The 13,625-nt window shown below is 43.3% G+C and overlaps 3 protein-coding genes across 8 annotated transcripts in view; 1 reads left to right on the forward strand and 2 right to left on the reverse strand.

Annotated features, from left to right (window-relative positions):
* Positions 1 to 13,625, forward strand: part of LOC121600539 (protein argonaute-2) — a 36,379-nt gene that overhangs the window by 3,370 nt on the left and 19,384 nt on the right. For 4 of the 6 annotated variants that reach the window (XM_041929213.1, XM_041929218.1, XM_041929215.1 and 1 more), the window contains exon 3: positions 11,875 to 12,024. In XM_041929213.1, the coding sequence (XP_041785147.1) occupies positions 11,907 to 12,024 (118 nt within the window). In that variant the 5' untranslated portion in view covers positions 11,875 to 11,906. Of the gene's footprint in view, positions 1 to 9,797; positions 10,584 to 11,874; positions 12,025 to 13,625 lie in introns of those variants that run through there. The other 2 variants (XM_041929214.1, XM_041929217.1) reach the window with 2 other exon arrangements.
* LOC121600542 lies at positions 10,950 to 11,279 on the reverse strand. Its single transcript, XM_041929223.1, has one exon. The coding sequence runs from the start codon at positions 11,277 to 11,279 to the stop codon at positions 11,094 to 11,096; it is 186 nt and encodes a 61-aa protein (XP_041785157.1). The 3' UTR covers positions 10,950 to 11,093.
* Positions 11,314 to 12,732, reverse strand: LOC121600541. Its single transcript, XM_041929222.1, has 3 exons — positions 12,485 to 12,732; positions 11,565 to 11,692; positions 11,314 to 11,492 (listed from the first exon to the last, which is right to left on the reverse strand). Exons 1-3 carry the CDS (start codon positions 12,628 to 12,630, stop codon positions 11,314 to 11,316), a joined length of 453 nt encoding a protein of 150 aa, XP_041785156.1. The 5' UTR covers positions 12,631 to 12,732.

A 13,625-nucleotide genomic window follows, 5' to 3' on the forward strand; every position in this document is an offset into this window, starting at 1 on the left:
ATGTTCCTCGCCGTAGAACGAACTATAGCGCTCAGGTGTTCGTTTTATTACAATGTGCAGAATAATTGATGAAATCTGCCAACTTTTTGATTTTGATGCGACGTCAAACGTCTTTCTAAGACTATTTATAACCTAAATGTATACCTCATATCTCATGTAGTTTTGTAAAAAGCTTTGTTAGTGACCCTAGTAGTGTTAGATTTTATTAATCTTTCGTTGAGATTCAGCCATATGAAGCTTCAGGGATGAGTGATTCGAATCTCGTATCGAAACTTTAGAGATTCATGCATCTTTCCAACTGAGATTCTGAATCAGATTTACCCAACACTAGACCCTAGAGTGCAGCTTTGTGATTAGGCCCTTATAAGATCTGGAAACAACAAAGACCGTTCTTAACAGTTTTTTTTTATTTCAAGGTCAAAGGTGCACCATATTAAAATTGAAGATATGCAATGGCGTTCCTACAAACATTCCTGAACTATGGCGTTCATTAATGATGGGGCACAACCTTGGCGTTGTAATTACACCAAAAAGACTCTAGTAGCGTTCGTCTCTGAATCAGTAACAATTACACTGAAATGTATAGAAGCAGCATTAATTGTATCCACTTTGCTGCGACTTTCCGCAATTCAGAACACCACGTTGGTGTACTTCCACAAAATTATCACAGATGGCGCACTACACACTAATTTATAGTACAATTCTAGCGCATATCACGAAATGTTAGTGGTAATTCAAGTGTTCCAAAATAGTTAAAGAATTCATTTTAACATACAATAGGAAATCATGTTCGCCAACTCCTGTCCAACTCTCTGTCCCTGGCGAGCTACGAAAGTAAAAAGACAAAGAAAAAATCGCAACCGTTATGGATGCTGGAGAACGCTTTATTTGCCAAAGAGGGAAACGTATCCCTCCCTCTTTAATTATAGCTCCTGTTTAATAATGACCCCTTTTTTGGGATGGAGGTTGAGAGTGTGCTTAAAAATAGCCACCAAGAAGGACAGATGGAAGGTGTTTCATGGTATGCAGAGAGCAGCATAATGCTTGGTGTTGGAAAGTTAAAAGAGGCCTAAGGAATGGGTATCTCCAAATTACGAGGCTTTTAGTGTACATAAACACACACACACACACACACACACACACACACACACACACACACACACACACACACACACACACACACACACACACACACACACACACACACACACACACACACACACACACACACACACACACACACACACACCACACACACACACACACACACACACACACACACCACACACACACACACACACACACACACACACACACACACACACACACACACACACACACACACACACACACACACACACACACACACACACACACACACACACACACACACACACACACACACACACACACACACACACCACACACACACACACACACACACACACACACACCACACACACACACACACACACACACACACACACACACACACACACACACACACACACACACACACACACACACACACACACACACACACACACACACACACACACACACACACACACACACACACACACACACACACACACACACACACACACACACACACACACACACACACACACACACACACACACACACACACACACACACACACACACACACACCACACACACACACACACACACACACACACACACACACCACACACACACACACACACACCACACACACACACACACACACACACACACACACACACACACACACACACACACACACACACACACACACACACACACACACACACACACACACACACACACACACACACACACACACACACACACACACACACACCACACACACACACCACACACACACACACACACACACACACACACACACACACACACACACACACACACACACACACACACACACACACACACACCACACACACACACACACACACAACACACACACACACCCACACACACACACACACACCACACACACACACACACACACACACACACACACACACACACACACACACACACACACACACACACACACACACACCACACACACACACACACACACACACACACACACACACACACACACACACACACACACACACACACACACACACACACACACACAGACAAAGAGACGTACAGTGAAACGTCTTCGATCGACGATCTCCAATCGATCGATGGAGGAGGATTTCTTCTTCCTTTATCCCCACGATGCGGAACACCGCTTACATTTTGTTCCCTTCTCAGCAGAAGCAGCATGATCATGTATGTACGATCATGTTCGGGCTGGCCAAAAGATTCCCCCCACAATTTGTTGCCGGTTCACGCCAATCCACCCCACCAGCAGCGCAGACAGATGAGATAACGGCTTGTGTTTGTGCGCTTGCACTAAAAACGTGTGCGTGTGCGTGCGGGTGCCCCCTATTTTTTTTTCTTTTGCTGGCCCGGTTTCTTGTCGTGACGAAAATGGCAAAGAAAAAAGAACACCCGAAAATCAGCCAAGACTTGGCACACAAGGGACAGGCAAAAGCAAAGAGACGCAAAACTGCGTTCCGCGATTTTATGCACACACACACACATACATACCGGCGCATACTGAGACAACAACAACGGGCAAGACAAGGAATGAATGAAAAAATAACTACCATAGGTCAGCATATTTGACGGCTCCGTCCGTGGTGGTGTCGGCGGTGGTGGAACTCCCCATCATTCCCAGATATTTCGCTGGCGCACAATAATTCGGTTCGGGCTTTGCAAATGGAACACGATCGAACCGAAATTGACCAACGCCGGGCATGTGATGATGGCCGAGGCTCTTTCGTGTATGGCCTCGGGCTGGCTGCCTTCTCTATTTCTCGCTCTCTCGTTCTCTCGTCAATTTTGTATGTAGGTGTGACCGAAACCGAAACAATAAAAAAACACCATCGGGCTCCAACGGGGCCACTGCGTGTAGAAAGTGGCCTCTGACCAGACGCACACAGACACCGTCGTCCGAACGGTGGTAGTAACCACAGGCCACAGCCACAAGAACCATTAACAACAACGAAAAACCGAAAAAGCATAACCAGTTTACATCCTCCCCAAAATAGAAACAAAAAAAACTCTCACACACACACACATACACCCCGCAAAAACACGAAACCTGGCACATTGATGACCGGCGACCACTTCCTTCGCCATCCTTCCTTCTCCTTGGAGCTTCTCGCTCACGTCTTCAAATCGAACAGCACCAACGCACCAACGCGACACGGTCATCATCGTTGGGATGGTGGGGCCCACCGAACGTAATGAATTGTCTGGGCAGTCTGGTCTGGGGTCTCCTCTTTTTTCTCAGCTCTTCACACCATACATCTACAATGTGTTGCAAATTTTGTCCACAACATGAAAACAATTGAAAGATTAAATATAAGGAAGGAGAACAGTTTGCAATTACTAGTTTTGCTGGTCAAAATGTTAAAAAAGTAAGAAGTAAACTAATTCATTAGTTACCACACGAAAGTAAAGTGTGGACAACATATCGATAATTTCAGAATAGTCGGCAAATGAATGATTCAACACGTACGTCATAACATTACAGTAAAATGAATATAAATAATGAAGCCCAATTATTTTAGAATTATTTTTCTGTTCAAGTTTCTAAGTCAGTTTCTAATGTAAACGTTGTTGTTTACCCGCGTGCAAAATGTTAATCCACACCAATCTGATATTTAATTACCATCTTCATAATTTTTAATTTCTTCAGCATGATTTTCAACACGTCTCAAGCTGGATTGAGTTTGACAGTTATTTGTGAGGTGTTGAAAATCATGTGTTGAAACTGAAATTTAATTGTGAGACAAATAAACCATTTTACAGCTGTTGAAAAACATCTTGGATGCGATGAAGAATGATGTGCACATTGGAAAATGACTTGGAAAACACTGTATATTTAGTTTAAGACTAACGATATTTCAGTGTTGCAAATCGTGCTGAAGAAATTAAAAATTATCAATAAAATTTCTATTCTTCTACATGATTTTCAACACGCTTCAGATTCAGTTTGACAGTTCTGTGTTATGATGTGTTGAAAATCATGTGTAAGAAGTAAAATTTAATTGTGATGCGAATAAAATGTATGGCAGCTGTTGAAAATCATCGTATAGTTGATTGGTAATGATGTGCACATCAGAACATAATTTAAAAAAACCCTGTATTTTCATTAGTATGAATAATACAACTTTTGGAAGAAAAACATATTGCTCGTTTTAATCGTTTAATGATGAAATGTCAAACAGAAAAGACATTCACGTTTTCAATAAATTATACACAATCCACAATCATCCTCAAGAGATCGTGCACACAAGAGGTGACTTATTTCGTCACCCACTGTGGTTGATGCTGTGTCAATCCACTCGTGTGCATGATCATGACACAATTCGGAACGGGGGGAAGCAGCTCAAAATTGGCAACTGAAACCGATACGTTCCGGCCTGTTCGCTCGGCCAATGCGTATTGGGTGGGGGCTTCGGCTGGAGATTGAGCCAAATCAAGAAGAAGAGAAGGCGACCACGTAAAGATACACAACACAGGACGGGATATGAAAGGTAAAGGCCCTCGAACTGTTTCCCTTCAGCCATCACCACCTTGCGGTTGGCTCCACACGAAAGATCAGGCGGGCGCGATCGGTCTCGTAGCTGGCCATGATTTGCTATGACCGGATGCTGTGACCGTTTTGGTGTAAATGAAGTGCTGCCCTGTCTACCGATCGAAAGGTATTGGCATACACGCCCCGCGTCCAGGTGTTGTGCCCCTTTCACCGGATGTGGCAACAGTTCCACGCGCAAATCTGTGCGTCTTTTTTGGAGGAAATTACATTCTTTTCGCGTTTTTGTGTAAAGATTATGTGTTGTGGCGGATATCTTTGGGTGATTGAAACCAGATAATTTCTTTAGTCTCCTCCCTGTAACACATAATTTGTCCGAATGTCTGTAGCTTAACGAAACCGCTTCATTAAAACCGCTTCCAATAAAAACATTAAAATCATAAAGTAATAACACTGTAGGACCTCCGCATCTTGCCACTAAATTATTCATGTTGCTGTTTTATTTTCGGAGAATGGCTGTCCTCTGACATTAAAGAGCAATTCCACCACCTCCGAACAATGCGAACGACGCAAGTTCTTTGAGAAAAGTCTCACCCACACCACACGCAAGTCCGGGAAATGTTTATCTTTTTTTTATTTCTTTCTCGCTCTCCTCCATATCAGACACTCTCTTTTTCTGTCTCGCTTTCTCCCACGGTTACAGCTGGCGGGCGTGTGGAAAATGGCAAATGGTCTAGCTCGCATTTCGTCCAAGGGCAGTGCTATCACTTTCACCTACTCACGGTGGTAAAATTATGGTTTATGGCACACTCGGTCGTGAAATGTGCGCCAAAGAGCAAAGGACATAGTGAGAGAGCGAGAGAGAGTGATGGAAGAACTGTGAGCGATAACGAGGACACACTGAATTGTCCGCATTTTCTTCCAAGGATGTTTCAAGGGGGACAGGAACAGGTTGTTGGGTGGTTGGCTGGATGAAAAGTGAAGGTGGAAAGGTTAAAGGATTACTTCACACGAGAGACGACCCGAAGAACTTGAGCTTGGTTTTGCGATGGAGAAAACTACAGCACTGAAGAAACGTTGTTGGGCAAAGTGTGGTACTTATAAAATAGAGGCAAGACGAGATAAGTCTTGTTAATTTATTTAGCGCGTCCTTGAGCATGCCAACACACGTCGATGGTTTTTAATGCTTTGTTTTGGAATTTTTATCATCTATCCAGGGGAAAAACCCAGTTATAGAATGCTTACTCACAAAGTTTAGCACCTTAGTCAAATGTAAACGTTTGCCTTTTGCAGTAGATGTATTGAATTGAACGAACTTGAATTGTTCAATACTCTAACTCTAGTCTAAATGATATTCAAGAAGGTTGCACATATGTACACGTCGGATCAACTGTGGTCATGTTGAATTCAACATACGCTTCAGTATGTTCAGAGCTTCTCTAAAACTGTCACAATTTTTTGAATGATTTGGTTCGTAGTGCATTGTCACATAAATTCCCAATATAATCTATAAGGATTGATTGTTCGCACCACAATGAATACAATCCCGGATGTAATGTCCTTCAGTGAAGGTCAACCAGTAGAAGAAGCATGCATTCGCAAGCCTCAAAGTATCTATACCCCAAACCTGCTATTACAGGCGAAGGTAAACCCCAAAGGTATATTTTGTACGTGTTAAAATCATCTTGATGTCTTCGTCCTCGGAAGACCACCAGTATTCTTCTTCAACATCTGAAGGTTGTATTGCTATAACTACTGATACCTTGACGCTGGTTAAATCATTTTTTTTTATTTCATCGGGAACGAACACTTCAAGTTATGGGAAGTACTGAAGTGAAGTAGATGACTTGAGTTACTCGCATGCAGTTCAACCCGAGTTTTCAAGCAGCATCAGATGAAACAGATGAATTCTGATGGACAACATTGGGACAACAATGCTACAATGTTTTAAAGAGTCAAAACACCTTCTTTGAAACAAGAAAGGCATCTTAAAATATGACCATTTTAACCCACAGCCACCTGGATACGATTGATTAAGTACTACCGCTTTAATGATCGTAGCGCCATCTGGTAGCAAGTCTCCGAAGAAGCGACAGAGTGGTCTAAACGTAATACAGCAATATCAAAGCAGTAAAAAGGCATTTCATATGGTATCTCTTACTGCCATTTTATCAATGTGCCACCCGGGTTTTAAAGTTACTTTAATTCCTCGCATCACTTAACAACCACTGGCCCCTATTCTCTCATTCTTCTCTGGCTGGCGAACATATATCAAGCAAAACTCGCCTTTCAATGCTATCGAACATGTTTTTATAAAAATACAAACAAAAAACATGAAACTTTTCGCGCTGACTCTCTCGGGCCCTGCGTTGTAACCCACATTACGCGCGTTTAAAGAACGTCTCCGGAAAGGTAGACTCTCTCTCGAAGTTCTCCCATAATACGTAACACGAAGTACTGGGCACAAAATGTACTGGGCAATGGGAAAACTTGGGGAAAACGGTGCTGGAAATACTCTGCAGCGCAAAGGCAAACTCCGACGTGCAAACATGGCATTGCAATAAAAAGTTTGTTTTGATTCGACGTCGTCTTGTGCTTCTCCTTCTCTCTGGTTCTCTCTCTTTCTCTGTCTCTATGTTTTAGCATCACAAGCGCAAGTGCATTTCGATTTCATCTGGCAGACAAGGGGTGCAGGGAACGATTGTTCTAGATTTTCCGATGCAGTTGATGGAGGGTTCTGGATGTAATGTAATGTGCCCATATTGAACGGAGCATATCTGCATAAACTCACGACCAGGATCGGTCAGAAAATATGACCTTCAAATCACACATACACCGGCAAATCTGCAATTAAGAGCGTGATAATAATCAAGAAATTAGATGAAAGTTATTAATGAAACACACTTTCCCTGTCGATTAATTCAACACATGTCTCCTATTAGGCTAAATTCTACCCATCCACCACCGCGCCATTCGAACGAGACATGCCGGCCGGTACAGCACAAATGTTCGTGGCGTTCGTCTGTAATGATGGCAGTGTTTAATGGCGGTTGGGTATGGTGTAAATTTTATTGCGTTGCAGAAAAATACATCGACATCAGCAGCAGGAAGTGGATGTGGAAGTAGTGCGAGCCTGCCTGGGGGCATGACTTCATCGTTGTTGCACTGCACTCCCGCTGTAACTTGCATTGCCCGGTGCTTCCAGCACAGCACAGTACAGCAAATGGATTCGATTTCTGTATGCCCTGGTTCTCCTCCGGGGTGAGCGGGAGGTGAAAATGCATTTCTGCTCTTTTGATGCATTTGATGCGTGGCAAAAAGAGAGAGAGAGAGAGAGAGGGAGAAAGAGAATGCAGTTGCAATTTCTCACACACATACTCTCTTCTCCGCGCGTAACGATGTAGTTTTGGGGTGAGAGAATGTAGAGCCTGCTCTCAGCAGGGGTTCAATTAATGAAATGGAAAATTTGAACCAATGAACTGTGAATTTGGGTAAAAACGGGTACTATAAATAATAAAGTGAGGAAATTTTTAATTTATAACCTCGGGTACAATATTTTAACCATGTTACATTCCTCCCTCCCAACGGTGCTTTGCTGGAAGCGGTCAACGAATCGCTTATGACGTCATGGGAACGTAAAATATCCACTTCGTTCTCGCCGTTTTGTGCACGGTGGGCCACAGCTGGTGGTCATAAATGAGAGTTGAACTACTCCTCCACTGGAGAATGCTATGAACCACATCCCAATACAGTTCCCAATATTTAATACTCCTCCAATTCAGAATAGGACCTACATCATACGCTGGCGACCTCTATCATATAAATGGAAAAGCTGTCACTTCGCCCTAAGACACTACTACAACATCGATTAGCCGAGGTTTATAGAATCAACAAATCAATCAACTTTTTTAAATATTATTATCAAATAGTTTGAAATGTTTATAGTTTGTTCAGACATTGAAATTACGTAAAAGAATTAAGCTACAATTCGTTATTTCGCACTGCACAGTCAATAATTTAGTGAACAGTAGCTAACGACTATACCGCCCACTTTGAAAGATGATCAGCTAATGGAAATTGTGGGTATAATTAATGCCATGAAAATTCGTTAAAACTATAGTTTAAGATACAAAATATTACCTAAATTTATGAAACCTACGATGATCAGCGGGAACGGTTGTATTCCTTTGGAAGTATGTTCTTATTCTCAAAAACGTATTACACTTAGCGACATCCAATTCTTGATTTGGAAAATTCTTTTGATGTTTCGTTTTAATTTTCAAATCGTAAAAATACTCTGTAAGTAATTTTTACGAATTTGAGTTACCGATTGAAAATTAAAATTAATATTAGATTTAGAAGAAAGTATGCAACTGCATATTAATTCTACAATAAATGTAGGAAGTTCTATGAGTAACTGAGTAATGAGTAACAACAAGATACAAACAGATCGTTGAATAGGGTAACGGTCGGTCTAGTATGTTTTCAGCTTTTGGGTGAAAAAACTGATAAATTTTGTTTAATTTTCTATAATTTTTGAATTTCCAAACTTTTGTATTGAAGTGTACTATTTCTGATCATGGAATACAGTGGCGCCATCTCTCGCATTGTAGGGGAAAAGGCCTGAACTATTTATAAGACCCCAACATAACTGTTCTACTTTTTTAATTATTTCTTTGATTTTCTACATTCACCATCTTTCATTTACCCTATAGTGCAGCCCCATCACACTCTTCCCCAACACCCTAGCCACCCCAAAAGGCAATAGGCACACACACAAATTCTCTGTTTTGTTCTCTCTCGTCTAACACTTCGTTTCCCTAATGCTCAGCCCGTTCCTTTCCCTCTACCTCGCTGGGTGGGCACTGGACATTTGAAATTCTCTCACTCTCGCTCTCAACCGTTAGAAGAGGAGCAACTCTTTCTGCTCCTCTTCTCCAGGCTGGAAAGGCAAAGCACCCCTAGAACCCTAGAAAGGGGGAGGATGCTTCACTCGCTGGTCAAAACACACCGTTCGCTCTGAGAAGAAATGAGCGAACATAAAGCCCCCCTTTCCCTCCCCCCCCCCTCACCCACAGAGCGACCGAGTCGGCGCATGTAAGTGTGTTTGGCTTGACATTGAACTTGAGACGCCATTTCCCAAACATACAACACGGACGGTGTGTGTGTGTGTATGTGTTACTCTCGTTGTGGGGGGGGGAGTTTTGTTATTGTTATTGCTTCCCGTGCTATTGCCGGAAAAGGTACGTCCGTGTGTGTGTGTGTGTGTGCGTTAAAATTCGGTCCCACTAATAAGGCAGATACACACAACAACAGTGCGGGCATTCGCTTCGGTCCCAAAACACGGTCCCAGCCGCCCTGGGTCCCAGCAGCAGCAGCAGCAGCACGGACACCTACACGGACCCCTCCGGGAGGGTTAGTTGGTGGGAGGATGAATTTTCACACAGTGAGTGAAATCGTCCCAAGTAAGTGTTAGGGCTCCGCTTTCCTCTGACCAGCGAGAGTGTGTGTGAGTTTTTCCCTTATCTAACCGGAAAAAACGGGCAGTAAAGTGTTGGCCATAGTTGTTGGTTGGGAACCCCGGGTTCCCGGTGCAGTTAAAGCGGAGGCGGTGGAAAGGTGTGAAAAGGGACCCCATTTTAGTGATTTGGTGCAGCTAGTTGTGTGTCTGTGTGTGTGTGTGTGTGGGCCATTTGCACCTGTGTGTCGTGAAAAATTACAATTACAACATCTCAAATTCACATTCAGTCTCTGAAATTGAGTAAAGTAAAGGCAAAAACGCCATTGTGGAAAAAACAACATTTTCTGCCTCTAAGTGTGTGTTTAAAAATTGTGCAAAAAAAGGATTTCCGCCTACTAATTTCCTGTCACATAAAATATGAACCGTTTAACCAGCAAATCGATATCGCCCACCACCATCAGCAGTGGATGGGAGGGCTGCACCGTTACAGGTAAAGCTAGCTATTATGGCCCTTGTGAATTACTGTTGCTGCTTTTCTTTTCTCGTACTACCTTTTTTAAAAAAAGATAACAAATGTGATAAGATAGCTCGCACGAGAGTTGGGGGGACTATTGCTGATGCCATTCCATTAAATAGTAGAAGAAAAGTGGAGTTTTGAAGGACTAAAAGTGGAAAAATGAAATTATTTAATTAAACATCAAAAGAGAAATACTAAACAAAACAGAGGGAAAATTAAACAAAAAAAGCAAAAAGAATGTTTATAAATTAGAACACACTACAAAACCCCTGTTTGGACAATTTCTCAAAGAAATCTACACCCCTTTTTTTAAAAACAGGCATTCGAGCGCGCGTTCGGTCCATTTTTTCCAGCTCTTTCGAGCCGGGTGCCTTTATCATTGCTACTATCTCTACTTACATCGTTTCTTCCTTCCGCCGCTCCGCCTCTTCAGTCATCACTTACACCTTATGTCTTCATTAAAAAAACTTAGCAAACAATCGACTAATCGACCGGCTTCAGCGTGATAAACCGGGACAGCACCAACACGACGGCAATGGTGGCCAGCACGAAGCAGACGGCAAACATGTAGAAGCTCTCCTCGGTAAACACGTCGGTAAAGGCCGGTATCTGGTGGTACCAGTTCTCGATGATCGCCATGTGGCCGCCCTTTAGCTTCTTGTGCGGCATGGTTTGATGAGCGGTTTTGCTGACGTCCTTTTTTTTAGCGCCGTTTGCCACCACCACCCGCTCCGCCCGCCTTCTTCTCCGATTTGGTCTTGACCACGCTGGTGGCGATTTCCTTCGGCGCCAGTGCGCTCACGTGCTTGTTGCAGAGCTTGAGCAGCTCGAGCGTGGACAGGTTGGCGCTGCTCAGCTCAATCTTTTTCAGCTTTGCTTCAGCTGGGGATGTAGTAGAGGAAAGGCGAGCATTAGGCTTGTTTGGAAAGGGTAGAACAGTTGCTTAACACTTACCCTGCACCGATGGTATTAGCTGGAAGACGATGGATGGGGGCCTTCGATCGCACACGACCTCTGTCTTGAGCAGGCAGGTTGGATTGGTCTGCGATATCTTCGGGGCGGAAAGATGGTGCACAAATTCTCTGCAAAAAGTAATGTGGAAAAGAATACAGTTTAATGAAATGTATTTGTTCGTCAACATCGTTCTGGTCGCGCATTCTTCTCGAACGTTCTGGATTCGCTCTCACAAGCTGCAAAACCCTGCCGCTAATGCTCTTTCTCTCACACACGTGCTTGTTTTTTCTCTCTCCCTCTGCCTTTACAGACACGGCGCACGGTTGAGGTGAGGAGGCGGCAATGTCCACCGAACGGGAACTGACTCCCGGAACAACGCAGCAGCTGCACCCACTGTCCTACTCGGATATGGCCACACACATTCAACTGAACGGAGTAATAATGGGCAAATCATTCAATGGTAAGCTGCCGTCCTTCCTTCCTATTCCCTCCGGCCGTGGCCTACTAAATACTTTCCCGTCGCCCTGTCCCTTCCACTGAGAATGGCTACAATTGTCCGAATCTACTGTTGCGCCCGTTCTGCTGTTCCGATCGCGTTTCCTTACGTTGTGTAATGCTGCTGCTGCTGCTCACTTCTAATCGGGGTTTTTCACACTTTAATCAGCCTCAAAAACGTACCCTAAAATTATATGGCAAACCGTGCCTCGGTCGTACTGCGTTCCTCTGCCTTAGCTGTTCGTTCTCAAAATACACATCACCCACCGAGGACGGCGTTTCGCCTTTCTCTCGCCCTGTGACAGACGCGTGCGCATTGGCCACTTTCCGGGAGCGGGCCATCTTGCATTTGGGGCGCGTTTGCGAGATTTAAGATGAAACCGGCGGGGGGGATGGGCAGCTGGACTACTGGTTACGGTTCTTACCTCGTTGGAACGGCACTCTCGTCGAACGGGTCGAAGGTGGCCGTGATGCGCTGCACACCCTTTAGGTTGACCAGTTTCAGCTGCTTGCCGATGGCCGATACGATGCCACCCGACCGCCGGAATGCTCCACCGACCTTGATCGACATCGTTACGCTGGAGGCAGTTTTATTGTTGAGCTTCCTGCAGAAATGGTTGTTGTTTGCCGACTGCGTGTGCGGCAAGTTTCATAACAATTCTCGTTGTGCAAGGGTTGACGTTTTGGAGATCGGACTGGTGTTCGAAAATGATGTTCGAACTTGGCTTAGGCAGTGCTCTAGCGATTTGTCGCATGAGACAAATAGTGCGTGACGGATGAATGTTGCATAGGGTTTTTTTTTCTTGTTTTGTATGATAAAAAAATCAAAAATACTAAACTTATTGTTGTGGTGTTGTGTGTTTAGCTACAGAAAATATATTTCAAGAATAGAATTCAAATACAAATAGTCCCGAAGATACACGGTTTCTCTCATACGCAAATTCGGATATCTCTGATATACGCGGCTTTCTAAGTGATACGCGGCTTTCTAAATTTGACAGTTTTTTGAGCAAATTGTACTGATTTGACACATCAATTTTCCAAATCAATTCCAAATAGTTTGCCTTTTGATCGAACGCTAAAAACAATTTTAAAAAGTTGAAAACTATTAAACTCACTCAGAATCATATCAAATAACAAAATAATTAGCTAACACCACCTCCTACGAGTAAAATTCCACCAAAACTAGTGAAATTTTGGCTGGAAAACACGAAATTTGACAAACGCTTAAATTTTTAGGTACGCGGTATTTTGCGGCCGTTTTCGGTCCCCATTAATCATATATCAGGGGATCGTCTGTAGTTCAAAGTCTTTATAAGTAACAATAACCGGTGTATTCTTCTCGATCATTTTTAGTTGTTTTTATGTAGCATCCAACTATATTCATAATTAATGGTATAAATTCTGCCGTGGAGTCATAATTAAACATGATAATTATGCAGAATTTAGGAAAATGCTTAGAGTGCTTACAGCGGCATCCACAGTCAAATGACAGCTCCACAATATGCTTGACAAACTCCCCTTAATCTGTTGTAACATTCCCTTACACTGCTTCTAGGTGACCGT

This window comes from Anopheles merus, chromosome 3L (genome assembly GCF_017562075.2).
Source record: "Anopheles merus strain MAF chromosome 3L, AmerM5.1, whole genome shotgun sequence".
NCBI lineage: Eukaryota > Metazoa > Arthropoda > Insecta > Diptera > Culicidae > Anopheles > Anopheles merus.